Source organism: Ambystoma mexicanum, chromosome 14 (genome assembly GCF_040938575.1).
Source record: "Ambystoma mexicanum isolate Mex_15411 chromosome 14, UKY_AmexF1_1, whole genome shotgun sequence".
In the NCBI taxonomy this organism is placed as follows: domain Eukaryota; kingdom Metazoa; phylum Chordata; class Amphibia; order Caudata; family Ambystomatidae; genus Ambystoma; species Ambystoma mexicanum.
The window spans coordinates 297,619,034-297,641,312 of NC_090940.1; the positions used below are offsets into that span (position 1 = coordinate 297,619,034).

The 22,279-nt window shown below is 49.8% G+C and overlaps 1 protein-coding gene across 2 annotated transcripts in view; it reads right to left on the reverse strand.

Moving 5' to 3' along the window:
* Positions 1-22,279, reverse strand: part of KIAA0586 (KIAA0586 ortholog) — a 2,241,463-nt gene that overhangs the window by 1,441,679 nt on the left and 777,505 nt on the right. For both annotated transcript variants that reach the window (XM_069637413.1, XM_069637412.1), the window contains exon 11: positions 17,692-17,733. In XM_069637413.1, coding sequence (XP_069493514.1) covers positions 17,692-17,733 — 42 coding nt within the window. The remainder of the gene's footprint in view (positions 1-17,691; positions 17,734-22,279) is intronic.

The window sequence follows — 22,279 nt, forward strand, 5'->3', positions numbered from 1 at the left end:
AGAGAGAAAGGAAGAGGACAACACAAACCTGGGGTACAGCATAAAGAAGAGGAAGTGAAGAAGAAGAATGTTCACCCCAGGTAACAGAATCGGTCCATTGAGAAAGAGAAGAACGGAACCAATTAAGAACAGACCCAGAAATACCCAGGGAGGAAAGAGAGGAGATAAGGAGGGAATGGTCTTCAGTATCAAAAGCTACAGATAGGCCAAGAAGGATAAGAATAGAAAACAACGTAGAGTGTCTAGCTGTGAATAGTGAATTAGAAATATGAAGAAGTGCAATTTCAGTAGAGTGAGATGGACGAAAGCCAGACTGCAATGGGGGAAGAAGAGAGTGAAGACTCAGATAACGGCTTACCTGGGAATAGGCAGCCCATTCAAGGATTTTAAAAAGAAAAGGTAAGAGTTCTCTCTAACGGAAGTTAGCAGGGGAAGACAGATCAAGAGAAGGTTTTTGAAGAATCGGAACAATAAGCACATGCTTAAAAGCCGCAGGGAAACAAAAGTATAGAAAGGAAGAGTTAACGAGTGAAGTAACATATGGAAGGAGATGGGGATATACTTTGGGAATAAGAGAGGAAGGGAGAGGGTCAGAAGGGGAAACTGTACGATGAGCACAAGTTAAGAGAGCGGAAGTGTCAAGATCCGTAAGAGGGGGAAAACGATGAGGAGTATAGTGATAAGACAGAAGAGGGAGAAGGAACAAAAGCTAGTCGAAGAATAGCTACTTTGGATGTAAAGTAGATGGCGAAATCAGACAAAGAAGAGAAAGCAGAAGGATCAGGGGCTTTAGGAGAAAGAATATTGTGTAGAAGCTGGTAGAGACCTTGACGGTTGAGATAGAGAAAGTGAGTGTTCATAAAAAGAGTATTTCTTTGCAGTGATTAAAGAATCAAGTCTTCTGTTATAAATCAACATTTTGCTTGCCACCCTAAAGACCACAAAATACTTTATTTCAGTATATTTCAATCTGCATTACCGAAAAACATTTTCTTTGCCATCTTAAGGAGAGTACCAATAAAAGAGACATTTCCATTTCCTTTGATGGAACTTTGGTAAAACCAAGTTCTCCAAAAACATTTTTATGTTTTATTTTTTATTTACGTGAATCATTTGGTTGTATAATTAACAACCTTTGATCACGATCTTCAATACATCATAATAAGGATTAAAAAGAAACAAAAGAAGAAAAAAAGAAAAAAAAAACAGTATTGACATTTGATCAAGCGAAAAAAGAATCAACATTCATGTATCTTCTGCTAACTTTCTTTGAATAATTACTAGCAGTTTCACCAGAGCCAATGTTATCGGTATTTTTTCCCCAGATAACATTTTCCACCAGAGATCTTTTGACGTGTGACCATATTTACTTATTATGGTACACATTAGCTGCTCTGTTTGTGTTGACAACACAGGGCAGTCCATCACTAGATGTTGCATATTCTCCATGGAATTTTCTACTTTACACAGTCTACATCAGATTTATCTATCATCCAAGGATCTGCTCCAAGTGGTTTCTTTTGTTTTTAATAGATTTAGGCGAAACCTGAAGAACTGATCGCTGAAAAACCAGTGGAGAAATAATCGTAGGTAGAGTGGTATTGAATTAGGTTTTCTACTAACTTCCCATGATTTTCCATATGCTTTGTAGACTAATCTTTCGTCTTCTGTTTTAAACCAGTCATGAGAAAAGTTTTTTCTTGATTTTTTCTGGATTATTAATTAAAATGTCGTCTGTCTCACCCAGACATAGTAATAGATCTTGACATTTTGCTTCCCACTTGATCAATCCAAATTCTCTGTGATCATCTAGAGCTTTTTTTTAGGCACCGAAATCCCCCTTTCGGCGTTTCATCTATACATTTTCTATAGAAGGAAAGCCTTTTCCATTCGGCTATTGCTGCTAGCGAAGTTAAACCCAATTCCATCCTAACAGCCTGTATTGGGGTGCCTTTAGGAAGTCTCAGTAGCTTTTTCAAAAAACTCCCTTCTAATTTTTACCAGTTCTTCATTTCAAAATTTAGGGAGGTTTCTGCTCCATATGTCAAGATGGGAACAACCTTATGTTACGCTCACCTGACTCCCACGGAGGCGCTGGCCTGGTTCGCGCTGCTGTGACCTCTTCTAAGGTGATGCGCAGGGTTCGGAAGACGGACTGGACCGGGCCCCCAAATCTGGCTTGTCTGGCTCGCAGAAGTATCCTTCTGTAGGCGAAAATAGGGGATTAACTGTCTACGGGGTAATGCAATCGGCCTCCCACTTTCCCCTCTCACCCTCCTTGAAACCCTTCTGTGAGCTCTCCATCCTGCTTCTGATGCAGGGGCGCGTTGGTATCCAGTTACTTCACTGGATTTTCGGATTGGTGAGAACCAAACTTGCTTGGCTTCCAGGTAAGTTTTTTGATAAGAGGTTCCCCTTGTGTCCATGCATTAATGTACTAATGCTAGTGTCTTTTTCCCCTTAGGGGCCGGGGTCCGGAAATGCCAGGATGCGGCGCAGACCCGAAATGAAGAGGGAATGAATCAACAGGTAAGTCTTAACATGGAGATTTAGCTTTCCTTATTCCCTTCTATCTCTCACCTTTTCTTCTGGTCTTTTTCTCCCTAGGCGCTGGGGCGTGACTGCGAATCCGGATGATCGCTGCTGAACATGGAGGCGCCCTGTAAAGGTGAGTGGAATGCAGCGCTGCAGCGATCGACACGATGAGCTTTTAAATTAAAGTCTTCCTTTTCAGGATTGTCGGCGAGATGTCTCCGGGATGCGGATTTAGCAGGTAAGGACTTTTCCTTCTTCTGTTAACTTCTTCACTTCCTTTGCAGGTGATCCAGGATGCTGGCAGGCGTGGCAGAAGTCAGGATGCAGGAGCAGACACGGTGAGCGTCCAGCTGCTAGATGCAGAACAACGTGAAGCACGTGTGGCTGTTCGGGTGGGGTTTAAATAGCCTTGGAAGAAGTTCCAGGATGTATCCTTCCCCGACCATGCCCGGATGGTAAATTAGTCCCACAGGTAAAGTAGTTCCTTTCAGGCCTCAAGGAGGCCGGGATCCTGCAGCATGGTCTGCATCAGGTAAGTGCACCCAAGCATTCCCATAATGAGCCTGGCGCCTATGGCGCCAGGACTGATGTCTTTTATCAGCCTGGCGCCATAGGCGCCAGGACACTGTCCAAAGGGCCCCTATATGGGGTTGCTGGGTCCTTCCTTGGGGACTGGATGTCCGCTTTCGGGGACGCCAGGCTTGAACCGGCTCCCCGGGAGCGGGCATCATGACACCTTAGCTTTGTAAAATGTAATTAGTGGGAGAAGACTAAACCCACAATATCGATCCAGGAATATCTTTCCTAGGTTTGCAAGATTCGCTGCCTTTTTGACCATTGCTGCATATCTAGGGGCGTCTATCTTGCGCGTGTTTAGGCAAACCCCTAAATATGAAAATGACTGAACAGGAATTTTCACTCCTAATAAGGACCAGGACAATTTGCTTATTCGAGTCGATCCTTTTTGAATGCCAAGGGGCATAATGGCAGTTTTTTGGGGATTTATGGTGAGGCTATTTTTAGTGACATATGCCTGCAGGGCAGTTAATTTATTTTTAATTTATTTATTTATTTGCATTTGTTAAGCGCGCTTGCAGCCCATAAGGCATCGAGGCGCTGTTACAGAGGATAAGAAAACTTAGGATTACAGACAGGTGCCAGGAGGGCTCTTAGTTACAGATTGGTAGGCATATATGCAGTGGACGATACAGGTTCAGGTTAAACAAAGTCTGGTTTTGATAGCCTTACGGAAGGCTAGGTGGGATTGAATGAGTCTTAGGTGAGGTGGCAGAGCGTTCCAGTGCGTGGCTGCTAGGGTGGGGAAGCTGGAGCCACCAGCGCGCACTTTCCGAGTAGTAGGCGTGACGATTGTGTTGGCATAGGGGGACCTGAGAGGTCTCTTGGCGGTGTGCCTAATAATTCTGTTGGTCAGGTAAGGAGGGGCAAGTTCGTGAAGGCATTTGTGTGTGAGAGCAAGAGTTTTAAAAACAATTCTCTCTTTGACAGGGAGCCAGTGTGCTTGCCTTCCGATTTCGGAGATATGGTTTCTTCTAGAGGTACCGGTAGCTGCCCTTAGCGCATTGTTCTGGGCTAGCTGCAGTTTGGCCAGGTTTTTGCTGGATGTCCCCACGAGGAGGGCATTACAGTAGTCAAGTCTTGACCCGATAATTGCCCTGGCAATCGTGAGGCAATTTTGACGGGCCAAGAAGGGCCTGGCTGCGTTGAGGACTTTGGAGTAGTAGGCTGAGGATGCAGCGATAGCATTGACCTGTTTATCCATGGACAGGTCGGAGTCAAGGTAGACTCCGAGTGTCTTAACATGGTTCGAGACCTTGATTTGAATGTTATCAATGGAGAAGGAGGCGTACTGATCTCCGAGGTTACCCAGAGTGAAGGGTGACCCAATGAGGAGGAGTTCGGTCTTTTCGCTGTTGAGGCACAGCCAATTCTCCGCCATCCAGGATTGGATGGTAGCGTAGATAGAGGTGAGGGTGTTGGAATCTGCTAGGTAGTCGCCCGTGAGTGGGATCAGTACCTGCGTATCGTCAGCATAGTTGGTATAAGAAATACCAAGGGCATCCAAGATGCTAAACAAGGGCCTTGTGAAGAGGTTATAGAGTGTTGGGGCGATACAAGATCCCTGGGGGACACCGCAGGTGAGGAGGCTAGGGGTGGCGGCGGCAGCTTCAGAAAAGACTTTCATGGCCCTTTCTTGGAGAAAGGAGGTGATCCACTGGCAGGCTTTCGGGGAGAAGTTGGCTTGGGTGGCTAGGTGGTGACACAAGATGTTGTGGTCAACCAGATCGAACGCAGCAGAAAGATCCAGGAGCAGAAGGAGGGCAGGTTTGCCTACATCTCCGAGGTCATCCATTTGGTTCTTTAGATCTAGGAGGGCCGTTTCAGTGCCATGTCGGGGGCGGAACCCAGATTGCCGCAGGCCGAGGAGACGGTTGTCCTCTAAGAACTTTTGGACCTGCAGGTAGGCTGCTTTGTCCAAGATTTTGAGCAGGAATGGTACAGTTGTGATGGGCCTGTAGTTCCCCGGGACGGTTGGGTCGAGTGAGGGTTTCTTGAGGAGCGGGCGTACCCACGCTTCCTTGAGTCCTGATGGGACATGGCCTGATTGGAAGGAGGAGTTGATAAAGGCTGTAAGGAAGGGGGCGAGAGTATGTGCGGAATCTTTGATGAGGCTGGCTGGGCAGGCATCGCCTTTACATTTGGAGGGTTTGATAGAGTTGAGCAGGGTGATGACCTCTTGCTCAGTGATGTCTTTGAATTCGAACATCGGGGATGATGTGGACTTGATGGGTGGCTTGGCGTGGAAGTTCGCTATAATATGAGAAAGGGCTTTTTGGTGGCCACAAATTTTTGTTTGGAGGGTGTTGAGCTTCTCTAGCATGGCAGATTGAATGCTGTTGCACCACTTGTCATCTTTGATAACTGAGGAGGGGGGGGCAGATGGTTTTTCAAGTTCCCTGAAGATTGTGAACAGTTCCTTAGATCCTGACTTGGCGTCGGAGATCCTGGTGTTGAAGGAGGCAGCCTTTGCCAGTGTGATGTTAGTCTTGTAGGATTTGGAAATGGCTTTGAATTTCTGCTTAGTGGCTTCAGAGGGGTTTGCTTTCCAGGAGGATAGTGCAATCCTCTTTTGCGCACGTTGGTCAAGGAGTTCTTTAGAGAACCATGAGTTAACATGTTTGGCTTTCTTGGCTTTTTTGAGAGTCAGGGGGGCAATGGCGTCCACGGCTGACGTGATGAGATCCTTGAAGGTGTCAGCTAAGGTGTCAGGGTTATTAGAAGAGGGTGCCTGAAGGGCTGGGTTAAGGAGGTAGGGTGCTAGGTTCTCGACTGTGAGGAGGCGTGAGCTCCTGGCGTAAGTGGCGAGGCATGGTGATGGCGGAGAGAGAGACACTTTTCTGGTTCCGAGGTTGAATTGGATGTAATGATGGTCAGACCAGGGGATAGGGGTATTGGCCGTGATGAGAAGGGAGCAGTTGTGATGACTGATCCAGTCAAGGGTGCGCCCTTTGATGTGCGTGGGGTCAGAAATGGAGTGCACAAAGCCGATGTTGGAGAGTGCCTTCTTGAGGTGTTTCGCTGGGGAGTCTTTAGGGTCATTCAGCCCTAGGTTGAGGTCACCAAGGAGTAGAACCTGAGAGGTCTTTTTGATGTTGTGAGACAATGCAGGGATAAGGGTGTCATGGAAGTCCATACATGGGCCAGGGGGTCTGTATACAATGTGCATGGATATGGTGCAGTTGGGCGAGACATTAATTTTTAGCGGGAGGTAGTCACTGTTGCTATCAAGGGTGCCTTCAGCTTCTCTGATGGTAAGGGTGTCCCTTGCGATGAGGGCAACGCCTCCACCTCTCTGAGAGGTGCGGTCTTTCCTAAAAATGGAATATCCAGGTGGGATGGCGAGTGATAGGACTGGGCCTGAGCTTTCATTCAGCCAGGTTTCAGTAAGGATGAGGTCTAGTTTGTTGTTTATGATCAGGTCGTTGATGTCAAGGGCGTGAGCTGGTATGGAGCGGGCATTAAGCAGGGCGCAGCTTAGCAAGTAGTCATGGGGAGGCGTGGGGATAGGTGGGCTGGTGGGTGAAGATGGAGGGTCAGAAGTACTAGGTGGTGTGGTCATGGGGGCGGCAACTGTAGGATGAATAGGCACAGAGACATCATTAAGCTGCACAGTATCACGTGTGGTCATGGGGACGGCAACAGTAGGATGAATAGGCACAGAGACATCATTAAGCTGCACAGTATCACGTGTGGTCATGGGGACGGCAACAGTAGGATGAATAGGCACAGAGACATCATTAAGCTGCACAGTATCACGTGTGGTCATGGGGGCGGCAACAGTAGGATGAATAGGCACAGAGACATCATTAAGCTGCACAGTATCACGTGTGGTCATGGGGGCGGCAACAGTATGCGCTACAGGCAAGGAGGCAGTAGGACTGAAGGGCGAAGGTTGAGGGGCAAAGTTAGAGTTCATGGTCGGGTTGGTGGTTGTGAAGTAATGTTTGTTGACAGGACCCTTGATGATGAACTGTCGTGCCGTGGCAGAGCATGTGTAAGCTGGCCGCTGGCTTCTTGTGCCCAACCTGACATTACGGTACCCCAAGGTAGGGGTAGAACTGATGGGGTTGGTGAGCTGAGTGCGGGACCGTAGTCGTGCATTCCTGCTGTGGTACAGCGGAGGGCGTGTGTTTGCTAGCAAGGTAGGCGCACATGAAGGTTGTAGCATGGGGGCATTAATGCTAATGGCCTTACCTTGTACTGGTTTAATAAGGCGTGGGGGCGCCAGTTGCGCCATCGAGCAGCTGAGAGCTGCAGAGAGAATGCGGCCTTGTCCTTTGGCCTTCTCCGGCTGGCGGCTTCGCCTGGCGGCGGTTCTCCCCTCCCTTTAAAGCGGGAGAGGAGGGGCTGCGGGCTCCTGCACGCGAGTCACGTGACTCGGCTCCGGCAGTCGTGTTGCCTGTTGCACAGACGGTGGATGTGTATTCGAGCTGGGGGCTCGTGTTCTGCGATGGCGGCATGGGCAGGAGGGGCTCGTCCTCGTGGAGGGGCTCGTCCTTCTTCGTGGCTGCAGGGGGATGTCTGCGAAGTTCTCACTCGCAGCGGAGCTGCAGAGTGAGAATGCGGCCTTGTCCTTTGGCCTTCTCCGGCTGGCGGCTTCGCCTGGCGGCGGTTCTCCTCTCCCTTTAAAGCGGGAGAGGAGGGGCTGCGGGCTCCTGCACGCGAGTCACGTGACTCGGCTCCGGCAGTCGTGTTGCCTGTTGCCATGGTGCACAGACGGTGTAATTGTATCTACAGGCCCACCAGTGTCTGATCAATAAGGACAACATCGTCCGCGTAAATTAGTCTTCCAAGTGGCATCCCAGCTAGTGAAGGCGGGAAGTTTCTAATGTCCAAAAATGCTGAATGTACTTCTGAGATGAACAAATTAAATAATTCTGATGCCATAGGGCAACTCTGTTTCAGGCCTTTATTCGTGGATATTGGTCTCGTCAATAGGCCTGCTTTGTTAAGTCGAATTTTGATAGCAGTGTCTTGTTGAAATTCTTTAATTGGAGCCAAGATAGCAAGCAGACAACCCCACTCGGTGGGTTTTGTCCACAGTAGTCAGTGCGAGATACTATCAATGGCCTGTGTTAGGTCGATAAATGCGATGTAGATCTTTTGGTCCTTGTCGCGTTCAGTTCGACTCTTTAACAGATTTAATATGAAGATATGGAGTGAAGTTCCGATTCCCTTCACAAACCCTGATTGCCATGTGTCTGAGTGACCATTGTCTTTTGCCCATAGATGGAGGGTTTTCAATAATAAAGTTCCGAAATCTTGTCCCGGGGCATCGAGTAAGGCCATTGGTCGCTAATTAGATGGTTCCATTCGACAGCCTTTTTTGTGGATTGGAATGATAATCGATTCTTTTCATGTCGGGGGTATCTTTCGAGATTTATAGATGTAAGTGAAGAGGATGGAAAGAAAGTTGGCCCAATTTATTATATCTTCTTTTAAAGTCATGTTGCTTAGACCATCAGGGCCGCACACTCTCGAGCGAGATAGTTTTTTAATCACATCCATAATTGCTTCTTCTGAGATGTCTATGCAACTCCACTCAATAGCAATGGGATTGGGTGCCGAGGTGTTCTGAGCTCGATCTCGAAAGGAGGCAAAGTATGATATCCATGCTTCAGGCAGTATTGGTGTCATTAATAATGAATCCTGTGGAGTGTCCAGCTGGTTTACCAATTTCCAGATTTCAGTAGTGTTCGAATTTTTTAAGGTATATAGTAGCCTCTCTGCATAGAGCCTCTGTTGAGGCCGCTTGTGGCGGTGCATCCAATTGCGATAATACTGGCGTATCTTGTGTTTTTGCAATTCCGCCACAGGTGAATGATCAAGTTTTAGGATGTTGAGTTTTTGTCTCTTGCACTTTTTTGATAAGCAACCTCGTCGTTGTAGACGTGACGGTGCAACTGTTTCAATATGCCATAAAAAATATTTCAGAAACAGTTCAGGCAAAGGGAAGCTAGACCCTGGAGACCAGGATTGTTTTTTACTTTAGTTTTATAGATAGGGACATTATTTTTTTTGGTTAGGGCAAGATCGGCCTTTTAATAAATATGGCTAATGTAGAAAACATTACAACTTTGTGTCCGCCTCTCATTGCTGACCCCTCACACCATACAATGGAACAAAGCAAGGAGTGCCACACTTGGTACTTTCAGGCCCATCTCAGCCAAAGATGCCATTAAGACTTGACAAGGAACAAGTTACTTACCTGTAACTGTTGTTCTCCAGCATGGGTCTGACATGGATTCACATGCTCATGAATATTCCCTGTAGTCAGGCTGGGAATCCTCGGTAAAGAAAAAATCAGTTTCAGTTTCGTTTCAGAACTGTCTTTCTACTAATAACCAATCAGTGGTCTCTGGGTCATACTGCCCCCAGACAATGACTGCCCTCTACCTAGGCCCCTCCTCTGGCAGCCATCTTCAGATTTGGTAGCACGTAAAGTGGCAGTAGGACCAAGAGAAGAGCCGCAGAGGGGTTGGAGGGAGGGTTCGCATTTGAATCCATGCCAGACCCATGCTGGAGAACAACAGTAACAGGTAAGTAACTTGTTCCTTCTCCAGCATGGGGTCTGGCATGGATTCACATGCTCATGAATACAAGAATGCATAGCAGTACACACATGCACAACCACGGGAGGTGGCACGGCTCTACATTAAGCATTACAACTACTCAACATTAAGCATCTCTTACTGTGATGCTGGAAATGCATTGGAGGGACAGGGCCTCCCTGTCCTTGTCCTGTAGTCCTTTTTCATTGTCTCCTGTATTGTTTTCCGCTCAGGAGTCCATGTGGGACTCCTGGCAGAGCAGCTCTTCCTGTTTTTGGTTTGGTGTACAGACCCATGGGATACCCTTATGGCACCCATGGGTGGGGGTACAACCCTCTGGCCCTAGTGTACGTATTTGGGCACCCCGTGGGTGGCCCACAGAGCAGGGTATGGGCTGGTGGCAGCTCCATGATGAATTTGACAGGTGCTCCGAGTATCCTCCATTTTGGGATACCCAGGCCCTGCCATTGAAATCAGTTGATTCCTGATGGAAAACAAGATGGCCCCAGTGGCCTCTTGCTTTCTATTGCCTGTTACCTTGTTTTCCCAAACTCCTGGGAAGCCCTGACACTGTCCCTTCCCCCTGACTGGCTGTTGGGTGGAAGTTCGATATATGGTGTTGTTGTGAAGTCCAGTCCAGACTGGCTGGAGCCTTCCCAGTGACTGTATGTTGTGGGTACACCCTGTGGATGGGACCTGGGTGAATGGAGTGTGTGACCAATATGCACTTCCTGTTGCGGCTGTCTGGTTTCTGGTATGAGAGACAAAGACTGAGACAGCCCTGCCCGAAACTGGCCTGAATGCAGTGTGTAGTGTTGAATGGCTGGGTACTTGTCACAATCCACATTCCTTGTTGTGTCTGAGAGGGAGGAGGATGGCCTGAATGCACTGTGTGCCTGATTGGCTGACTGACTGCATGAATGCCCTTCTGTATGATTGGCTGCTGAGTGTGACCCAGCAATGTGGATGAGACACAGGATAGTATATCTGGGGACCTCCCACCACTGGAAATTGTTCAGAAGCTGTGTCTACACTTGAAGAGTAACTGGAACTGCTGATCCTCGACGCCCAGCTGGAAGAAGAAGACTTGCTGTTGCATTTGCTTCGATCTGATCTGAAAGCTGCCGAATTCGTCGAAGACTGATCCGTGAGAGGACCTGGTAAGGCGCCCTCTTCCCATGCTCCGAGGGACCATCGAGCACCGCTGACCTTCGCCGAAACTCCCTGGGAGTCAGACTCTCGAAAGGCTGCCGACCGGAGACTGGGGCCGCTGAGGAGAACGAAGTGAAGCACCAGGACTTCGCCACCGTCCAAGTCCATTGCCGTCGACCAGGGTTCGAAGGTTTGTGTAACCGCTGGAGGCCTGTCGAAGTTGTGTTGCCCCAGGAGAGGGGACCGCTTGACGCCGTGCCGCCGACGACCGGAGCCGCCCGCTCCTCTGCCTAAGAACATTTGAATCGAAGGACTCCCTTGTCCGCACCGACGACCGATTTATCCTGCCGGAGAGAGTCAAGGCCGCAGACGCGCCGAGGAGAATCCGCCGGTGGGTTTCCCGCCACCTGAAGGCCACAAAGACTTCGACGACCTTGCTGGGCCACAGTTCTTCTGAAACTTTTTGCGGTCCAGAACTATCAAACGCCGAGGTGCCCCGCACACCTCATCCTCGCAGGACGTCGCCGACAAGCACCGCCTGGATCGACGCCTGGGTCTCAGCACCCTCGAACTTCTGATCGACGCCAAGTTCACTTTCTTCGACGCCTCTCGACGATCCGTGACTCCTGCTTGAAAGGGGTCACTCAAGAAGGATCCGTCAACGCTTCTTCGAAGAACTCTACTCCACCAGGTACAGGGAGGTAGAAACATTATAGGAGAGGACAAGACTACTGAGCAATATATGAACGGGGCTTGTGCTATATATCTTTATTTTACAGGTTGCCCAGCTGGGGGGGATGTCCACACAGAACTGTGTCTAGGTAGCTGGGCCAGTAGTCTGCTAATTGTATCAACCATCTTGCTTTCCTTCCTATCTCTATTGCTGGTTTTCTTGTTATTGATCTGTGTGACATTCTAACAGTATAGTTGATGCACTTTAATGAGATCTGATAATATTGGTGGTACCACTTTAGAATTGTATATATTTACCATTGTGGATTTCTGAGTAAAAAGTGCGTTGTGATAGTGTACATACCTTTGAATATTAATTATATAAAGACTGTTTTCAGTAATAGAGTGTGGACATTCCTTTGTGGGGGTTCGTGGACTACACTGTACTTAAGAACCAGCCTGCATCACCTCCTGAGAAGCTAGGCATTGATTGCTCGTCCATTGCTACTACAGTAGAGAATCTTGGCTGGGGTCCTCTGTGCCTCTCCTCTACCATATAGAGAGCAGGAGTACAGACCCCCCCCTCCAGTCTTTACACTTACCTCCTCACCAGGCTCACCTTCAAGCGAACAGGTTGCGCAGCACTGCTTGGCCGACTCTGGACTCCTCCCTGGAATCCCGGTCGACTCAGTATAATCTCGTGAAGTTGTGTGTCGACTTCCACATAGCAGCCCTGCAGATGTTCAGCAGGGGGACACCAGACAGGAACGCCGTAGTAGCAGCGATCGCTCTGGTCGAATGTGCTCTCGGACGGCCGGGCAACGGTCAGTTTGCCAACCGGTGAGTGCATGATGCAGCCGGAGAGTCATCTGGAAATAGGAGCCTTCGAGAGGGCCTTCCCTTGGTTCACAGGTCCAAAATTCACAAACAGAAGTGATGTCTTCTGAAAACTCTTCGTGCAGTCCTCTCAGCCGGCGACGTTTCGTGATGTAGGATGGCGTCTCTTTCCCTGGCAAGAAGATCCACGTCTGCCGGCAGTTTGACTGGGGGGGGTGTGGGGGCAGACGCTGACAAGTCCAGAAGGTCCGTGAACCATATCTGCCTCGGCCACGCAGGTGCAACGAGGATTATCCTGCACCGGGACCGTCTGAGTTGACTGATGAGTCGCAGAAGCAATGGTGGGAACGCATACAGGAACAGGCCATCCCAGGGGAAGGAGAATGCATCGCCCATGCTCTCCGGCTGGGGAAACCTGCTGGCGAACCTCCGGCACTTGGTGTTTGTCGCCGTCGCGAAGAGATCTTTCTGGGGATTGCCCCATCATTGGAATAGCAGATCCACTTGATCCTGCCTGAGTTCCCACTCGTAGCACGAGCGCAGCTCCTTGCTGAGCGAGTCGGCGAAGGTGTTCTTTACTCCTGCCAGGTGGAAGGGTACCAGGAACATCCCGGGTGCACCGGCCCAGTGCCACAGATCCTGTGCTTCCTTGGATAGGGCTGGGAATCTGGTGCCCGCTTGCTTCCGGATGTAGAACATTGTGGTGGTGGTGGTGGTGGTGTTGGTGAAGACCCTCACCACCTTGCCCTTGAGGGACGGGAGGAACGACCTGAGGGCCCAGAACACGGCTCGGAGCTCCAGGACGTTGATGTGTAGTGATCTCTCCTCCGGGAGCCAAAGGCCCCTTGCGTGGAGATCTCCGGTGTGCGCTCCCCATCCTTCCAGGGAGGCATCCGTCATCACCGTTTCCTGATGTGCCAGGGTCCGGAAGTCCATACCCGCCACTAGATGCGCGCAGTTGCCCCACCACAGGATCGCTTGGCGGAACGTCTCGTTGAGGAAGATCTTCTCTTCGAAACTGCACTTTGCTTGCATCCTACGGGTGTCGAGGAACTCCTGCAGCGGTACTTTCAATGTCCTTTGCGTATAGGGATGTGGAAGTAAGCATCCTCCAAGTGCAGCGACGAAGGGAAGTCACCTTCCTCCGGCTGTCCCAGCACGTGTTGAAGGGTGACCATCCGGAACTTCTGGGACTTGATGTATTTGTTGAGGCGGCGAAGGTCCAGGATGGGCCACCAACCGCTGGTCTTCTTTCGGGCAAGGAAGTACCACAAGTATACTCCGGAGCCCCAGAGCCTCTTCGGGACGAGTTCTATCGCGCCCTTTTTCAGCATTACTTGTACCTCCAGAAGTAACTGTGGGACGTGGTTTTCCTTCCTAGCCACGGGTGGTAGACGGGGACACTGTCTTTGGAATTCCAGAGTGTGCCCGTTGGCCAGAGCATCCAGCAACCAACGGTCGGTGGAGATGGTTTCCCACACACGGACGAAACTCTACACCCGGCCTCCCACCTGGATGCTCGGGTCGGGGCCTGACGCCCCGGCCGGTTCAATCTTGCTTCGCCGAGGCCTTGCCGCCTTGGTCTCCTTGGCGACGGCGACAATGTCCTCCGGCCTTGCTACGGCCTCTGTAGGCCTCCTGCGACGACGAGCGGGCCGCTTGGTTGTACGATGCGGAACTGCCACAAAATCCTTTGGAGGCACCTTGAGACCTGCCTTCGGGGGGTCCGAAAGGACGGCCGCCGATGGAGAGAACCCAAGGCCCGGGCCATGTCGGTGACCGCCTTGATGGCCTGCAGCGAATCGTCTACTGCCTTGCCGAACAGGTTGTTCCCATCGAAGGGCATGTCCAGTACCCTGGTCTAAAAGTCCAGGCAGAAGTCGGTGGCCTTGAGCAACCCACGCCAACAGAGGCAAACGCTGTTTCCCATCTGGCGAAAACCGGTGTCGGTGATGCCCGTGGCCATTGTGATGGCGTGGTCGACGCCACCTCGCCTTCCTGTAGGATTACAAGGGCCTCCGCTCTCTTGTCGTCTGGCAGGAAATCCAGGAGGGGAGCAATCTTGAACCACAGCTCCCTGTCGTAGCGTGCCGCGAGGGCATTGGCCACCTTGATGGTCGTCACCGCTGACGAGAAGACTCAGCGTCCAGCTTCTTCCCCTCGCCGTCCGGTGGGGAAGTGGAAGTTGATGCCGTCGCCCCTGCCGATTTCTTCTTGGCCGCCGCGGAGACCACCGAATCCGGGGGACGGCTGAGCTCTGAGGCACATCAGGGCGGAATCTGGACCCTTCTTATACCGGTCCCTCTTCGCAGGAACCGTGGCCGGGTTCTTGAGCAGCGATAGTCCCTCGTCCCAGATGTTGTCTATTAACAGGACTGAGAGGACAGTCTTCTTCTTGGCCTCCCGTCGTTGGTAAAGGAAAGCCTCCTTCTGCTCTTCGGGACAAAGTTGGAAAAGCTCTGATGCCCTGGCGATCATGGCATGAAAGGAGCCAATCTCGTTTGGAGGGGAAGCCAGGGCAGGGGGTGATGGGAGATCTGTCCCGTCGTCTCCACCATCGTTGTCCGTCCCAGTCGTCGCCGTCTGTTCCCGTCTCATCCTTCGGCGGAGGGGAAGGAGAAGGCTGGAGAGGAAGGGGTGGATGGATTCGCCTCCGCTTGTTCGGTGGGCTTCCAGACGGTCCAGGCGCCGCTGGGGGTAAAGGCAACCTCGTCCTCATCTCCGTACACAGGGTCTGGATAGCCATCAAGATCGCTCCAGTGTTGTCCTGTGGCATAGGCATCGGTTGCGATGGGAGCGACGGCAGGGGCGTGGGATCCTCAGTCTCCTCCATGGCCGGCGGTTCCTTGTCAGCTCCACCGCTGCTCTCTACATCCGCCTCATCGGGATCCCTCGCATAGGCCCGGACCTTCCTCGAACTTCTTGTCCAGGATCATTGCGACGCCAACCAGCTCATCTTCTGAGGTAGTATCTGTGTCCGTTATGCCTACCATCCCCCCCCCTTTCTCATCCCGGGGTTTCACGGGGTCTTCTCGATAGGTTGAAAAGAGGATTCCCTCTGGGGTGGCAGGGAAACTCTAGGCCCAGGAGTCGGTTCCACTGGGATAACCTCCGCAGGCTTCGCCAGTGCCTCCACGACTCCTTCAATCGAGGCCTTCGCCGGGTGAATCAGGGCCCTCACGACCTTGCCTGCGTCTGGGGCCTTCACCTTAGGGGGAGGGTCACCGCCTCGCCCCTGCTTGGCTTTCTCCATCCGACTTCCTTTTCCCGAGCCAGAGCGTTGGCTCGTGGTTGGGGACATTGCGCCCTTCTTGGAAGCCGAGGAGCTCGAACCAATGGCAATCCTGGTGCCCGCGGACTCACGATGCTTTGCCTTACGTTGGGCCCCCGTCGCCAGAGCGCCCTCAAAGCTCTTAGAAGACCGCTCGGACTTCTTCTCACCTGCTGCTGGACTCTTCGCCTCCAGGCAGTCAGCAAGTGGTTTACGACAGTCCTTCATGGTCCGGGTGGACATGTTCAAGCAGAACGCACTGTCCTCCTCAAAGTACGACTTGTCGGCGTGAAGGTAGTAGAGGCACCGGGAGTGCTCATCCTCCTTAAAGACATTCTGCAATCCACATCCAGGGCAGTTCCTAAACAGCTTGGATCCAGTAGGCGTTGTGTCTCCTTTGTCCTAGATCATGTCCACCCAGGGTAGGCCTCAAAGATCTTCCGGAATCCTCCAAGAAGAGAAACTCGATGAAAATTCGCCCTTGAGGGGCGTAGAAGAATTCTTAAACGGGTCCCCGTTGATCAGAAGAAGAATCGGTGGAGCTTGAGGCTCGAATTGACCGTAAAATAAGAGAAAACTCTTAGGAAAAAGCCAAAATGCTGTAAAAGCTTGACAGCTATAGCGCGAGGACTCCCAAGTGCGGTAAAAATCTGAAGATGGCTGCCAGAGGAGGGGCTTAGGTAGAGGGCAGTCATTGGCTGGGGGCACTATGACCCAGAGACCAGTGATTGGTTATTAGTAGAAAGAGTTCAGAAACGAAAAACTGATTTTTTCTTTACCGAGGATTCCCAGCGTGACGACGGGGAATATTCATAAGCATGTGACTCCATGCCAGACCCCATGCTGGAGAACTTCATTACAAGAGCTACACTGAGCTAACTTTGGCTCCCCAGGCCGAATGGAGCCTTAAACAAATATGTGACACTGTGTGGTTTGGTATGTTTATGTAATGGTCAAAAAGCTATAGTTTGCTGTGCACGTGGAAGGCATGGAAGTTAAGTATCAGCTCTTAGTTCCTCACAGACGGTTTTCCTCAGCACTGGTTGGAACTTCCCGGGCTCCAGTGACCAACTTCACGGGTTTTTTTCTTTTCATTAGACAACACTGCCCCACCACACCCCTAGCATAGGCGCACAGTCCTTTGTTTCCCTCGCTTGAGGGCTTGTGGCTCCTTGGTCTATCTTCTTCGTCACAGTGTGGTTGGCTGCTAACCACTCAGTATTTTGTTTGGTTCTCACATTCTTCTTCTTCACAGTACAACTGGCCCGAAGGTGGATTTTTGGGCATATTGCAGCAACAGATAGTAACCGGTTTGGGGTGACTTGAGTGGTCATCAGATATTCTTGTCGACTCCTCAAAGCGTTCTAGGGAGTTCCTCGACGGAATGGGAGTCCTTGTCCCCAAGAGGAGAGTCTTTCCCTATGAGGTCCCGTTTTCCGCCAACCCAAGGGCAAATATCACATACCAAGCTCACCTCCCTAGCCTCACAGAGAAGGTCTCCTCCTCTGGGGCGAAGCTACGGGTTTCCGTTAATCGTCACAGCAATGAGTGTGTGCATAAACTAGAAGCCTGTAGGTAGGTAACATGGGCAACCACAAGAAGTCACTAATGTAGGTAACATGTATTTTTCTAATTGTAACTGCTCACAATAAGCACAGCCCCATAGTATCTTTTCCACAGTGGGAAACTTAGATCTACTGACAAATAAAATGCTTGTTGATTAGTACCTCTGTGTGCTAACCAGGACTGTTAAGAGTCAAAGGAATGCTTGGTTGCCCCTCCCCCATTCAGACTCCGCCTCTCTATGCCTATGCAAAATGAGAAATAATTGTCAATTTAAAGAAAGGTGCTCCATCTTCCGACCAGTGTCAATTCAAACAAAGGTTCAGGCTTGGCAAATGTTAGCCCTGTGGTGGTAACCTGACTTCAGGCTGCATCCCACCTTGCCCCACCTCTACATCATCAGCTTTGGTGCCAAGTCAATCTTTTATAATAAAAAAATAATTTAAAAAATGGTTTTGCAACGTGACAGGCTCAGAGAATTTACTTTTTGTGATTATGCAGGTGAAAGTAACAACAATCCAGTTAAAGTACCTTGTAACCACCATTCAAATCAAACTTCTTCAGAGAGGCCTCCTGTAATGTAGATAAGCAACATTTAGTATGGCTTTGTGGCATCCAACAGTTTATTTTAATCAATATTTATTTTCAATAAAACCAAAAACCATACAGACATTAGATCACATCATGCATCATGTTACATTACTACTTCCGTCTCTTTGCTCCCCGATACCCCTCAACTAACTCCCCCCACCCTTATCTTGGCCTACTATGCACTGCATAATGCCAACATTTTATTGTACATTCACCACAACTCGCCTGGTATCTGCAATAAACCGTGCTGGACTGTGTTCCGGGTCATACGCTTCTAGCGTGGAGGTGACCAAACCCTCAATCAACTGTCTCCAAACTTGAACTCCTCCCTCTCCTTGGTCTGATGATCTACTCACCGCCTCTTGCTATATCACAGTTTCCGCATTTGCCAATTTTAACAAGTCCTTCCACCATACTTGCACTAGAGGTCTCGCCTGAGCTTTCCAACCAATCGCTATTTTACATTTCGCCAAAATGTAGGCTAGATCTTTAAGTTTACTTACATGTTTAGCCCTGTTGGGTCTTGCAAATCCTCAGATTAAACAATCCAGGGGGATCCAATATCCAATGTGATATCCGCTTTCGCTAATGCTTGAACTACTTCCTCCCAAAATCTGCCAATCTCTACACAGGCCCAGAACATACGAATCAAATCCGCATCCGCCGCCCCACATTTCAGGCATGTTAGTATCACTGCCTGGCTAAACTTTACTATTCGGGGTTAAATATGCTCCGAGTTATGTACAATTGAATCTGCTGAAGCCTTGTGTTCCTAGACACTTTCTTTGTGGTATACCAAGGCTCTATCGGCTGCAGACAGGAGTGTGTAATGTACTGCCCCGGATGTATTCCCGCCTCCTCAATGGGCTCCCCCGGATGTATTCCCGCCTCCTCCTTCAGGTCTCCGAACTCTTTAGGAACCCCTTCCTTAATCAGGTCCCCTATTGTAACTTCCCCATTCGGTTCCCAGCATTTCTGGACATTCAACCGCAATTGGTCACTCATTCCCTCTAACGCACCAATGAAATATGCGGGGAATAAGGTGTTGCATTCCCCCCCCCCCCCCACCATCAATTGACAGGCCCTATGCCACATCTCACACCCCAATCTCATGAGCCTGGGTAAACAGACTGTGCAAGAGTGTGCCATCCATACGATTTCTCTCAGGAAAACTACGACCCTGCAATGTGTAACAATCGTGTCTCGAGTGTCAACCACTCGGCTAAAAATTGCAACTGGCTGGCGACAAAATATACCTCAAAGTTTGGGCAGCTTAATCCCCCCTCCCCGAGTCATACGCATTCTGAAGTTTCCAAAGTGCCACCCTACATCTGGAATTGCGCCATAGAAAGTCCCTACATATACTATGCAGTCTACTGAAAAAGGAAAAAAGATCTCGGAATTGCAATCGGGATATTTGTGAAGAAGTGGAGCAGTCTCAGGAGCACCACCATCTTCAGCAACGCCGCCCATCCCATCATAGATAGAGGTAACCTAGACCAGAAAGAGATGGAGTTTTCGATCCCATTCTGTGCCCTCACAGTGTTGTGTGTGTGTGTGCTATCTGAGGATCATGATAAATGTTCACCTCCAAATAGCGGAACGTGTCTAGTTCCCATTTAATCAGCAGCACTAGCAGCCTTTGTTCTGGCTTCCGAAGGGATTCACAAAATGGAAACAGGCTCTACTTTCGTGGGTTTATCGTTATGCCCGACAAAGCCGCATATCGCTCGATCACATCTAAAATATACTGCACATTAGTCTGGGGTTGCTGCAAGTAGAGTAGCATATCATCTGCGTATAACGATATTAGATGTCTCCCTCCTGGCGTTTCAATCCCTGCCTCACTATATTTGTCTCGCAAATAGATCTCCAGCGGCTCCAACGGCAGTATAAATAGCATCGGAGACCACGGAAATCCCTGTCTTGTACCTTTACTTAATTGCACTGTTCTGAGATTGTTGTGCCTGTCTTCACCCTCGCCACTGGTTAATTATATAGCAGTGCACCCAATTAATATATGTCGGTCCCATACCAAACCCTTCCAATACAGCCAACAGCAATGGCCATCTGACCAAATCAAACACTAACTGCATCTAGCGATGCCACCACATATTTTTGGGCATCACCTTGGGTACAATCTATAACATGGTGCAATCTACGCAAATTACTGGTAATATTCATATTTGGGACATATCCTGTCTGATCTGGGTGTATCAGCTTCGCTATGATCGGCCTGAGAGGGAGTGCCATCACCGCTGTGAGTAACTTCCTGTCCCGATTTAATAACGACAGGGGTCTATACGAGCCACAATCTGTATCTGGCTTATTTGGTTTCAACAGGGGGACTATCAGCAATTCTCTCAAGGGTCCGGGTAATCTGCCCGTTTCCAGTTATTCATTACGCATTGCCAACAATGGCATCAGGAGATCAGTCTTATACTCTTTATAGAATTTGCTGAGGAGCCCGTCTGCTCCCGGGACTTTGCCGTTCGGCAACTCCTTGATCACACTCTCTAGTTCCTCAATCGTGATGGGTGGGGGCTTCTAATCTGTCCTCATCTTCCGTGCTTAGCTTGGGCAATTTAATCCCAGACAGCGCTTCCTCTATCTCTGCTCGCTCACACCCTGAGGTTTCCTCGTATAAACTCTTATAATATTCATAAAAACATTTATTCACACCCTCTTGTGACTCATACAATTCTACAACTAGTCCAGCCACAGCTCTAATCACTTACTGATTATTCTCGCTTTTGTAGAGCCAAGCTAACAATCACCCGGGTTTGTCCCCTTCCGCGTGTTGTCTCTCTATATATCTCCTGTAACTTAAATTACCCGACCTGTCCCAGTGTTTCTGGCATTCCTGCTGCAACCAGGTCACCTCCTGTGCCTCCGCCAGAGACCTCTCCCTCGCTCGCGCTATAGCTTCTAACCTGCCTTCAACCCCTTGCAATTCTCATAAAATAACATCCTGCATCCCCTTTGGCTGTGACAGGGCCACACCCCTAACCACCACTTTAAACGCATCCCACAGTGTACCCGCTTATGACACACTGCCGGTATTGTGTTGAAAATATTCTTTCACCTCCTCCCTCAGGTTCTCCTGAAATTCGGTGTCTAAGCGCCTCCACAGTCTCCAAGTAGGAATCCTAGCTCTTGGGGGTAGAGCCTGCCACGCGACAACCAAAGGAGCGTCATCCGACAGGACCCTCGCTTTGCATTCCGCCCGTGTGTACTCGCCCAACATCTTATCCCCCCCACCAGCACATAACCCAATCTTGTGTACAGATTTGTAGGAGCATTATAGTGGGAGTACACGCATTCTTGCTGATGCAGTGTTCTCCACACCTCCTCCAACTTAAACGTGTGTAGCAATGTATTTGGGGCCTGCGCCGCCGGGGCTGGGTGAACAAATTTCCCTATCTGACCTGTCTAGCACCGGGTTCAGCGTACAATTAAAATCCCCCCCCATACTAGCGCTCCATCTCCGTAAGGGCTTATTTTAGCATACAGGCATCTGAAATACGCTGCTGTATCTTGATTCAGAGCATATGTGTTGATAATGCATATTTCCCTGTTTTCCACCCCCCCCCCCCGCAGTATGCTCATCCGACCATCTGTATCCAAGTAGGTCTGAAGAACCTTGAACGGGCCAGTTTGCGCCACCCATATCATTAACACTCTGGCGAATGCAGAGTATGTGGAACCAAGGGTCACCCCTCCCCACTTCTGTGCCAGGGTGTCTTGGCGGTCTTTAGTCAAATGCGTCTCCTGCAATAGGGCTATATCTATTTTCTGGCGTTTCAAATATACCATTACTCTGTTCCTTTTGATGTAGCTATTCAGCCCTCTGACATTCCAAGTTGCAATCTTTAGTTCACCCATCTTTATATCCCGCTGTCTTCCCCCACTCATGTCCATTTCCACTCCCCTCCCCGTCGTACTGGTCTGTAGGCCAACTTCCCTTTAACTACCCCAACTTTCCCCCCCTCTCGCATCCCCAATATTCCCAACCTTTACCCAGCTTCAAATCTGAAGCTCAGGCATCCCCACATCTCACTCCTATTCCGGCTACCTGCCATGCCAACCTTTGGAGTGCAGCAGGAGGATACTAAGCTACCAGTATACCACCTAACCTAATTTAATGGGGGGGGATCGTGTGGTTCTGTGCCGTCCAGATCTGGGCGGCACCGGTGCTCCAGCATATAGCCAATCATAAATCCCTATGTCATTTCTAATTACTACATTATTTGTTCAAGTAGTACTCAATAGCCTCTGATTAGTTCACATTTACAGCACCTTGGGAGTGCAGTTCACTTATCACTGCTGCTCTTTGCCTGGTCATCCGCCTCTGAGGCGAATTTCAAAGTGTCCATCCATGCGTTCACCTCGTCCGGGGTCTCGAAGAAAACCGCTCGATCTTTATGCAGAACCTTCATCTTTGCCAGGTAGAGTAGCATGTATTTCAAGCCAGCCGCACGTAACCTTCTCTTGACTGACACATAGCTCAATCTCTGCCTCTGCACCA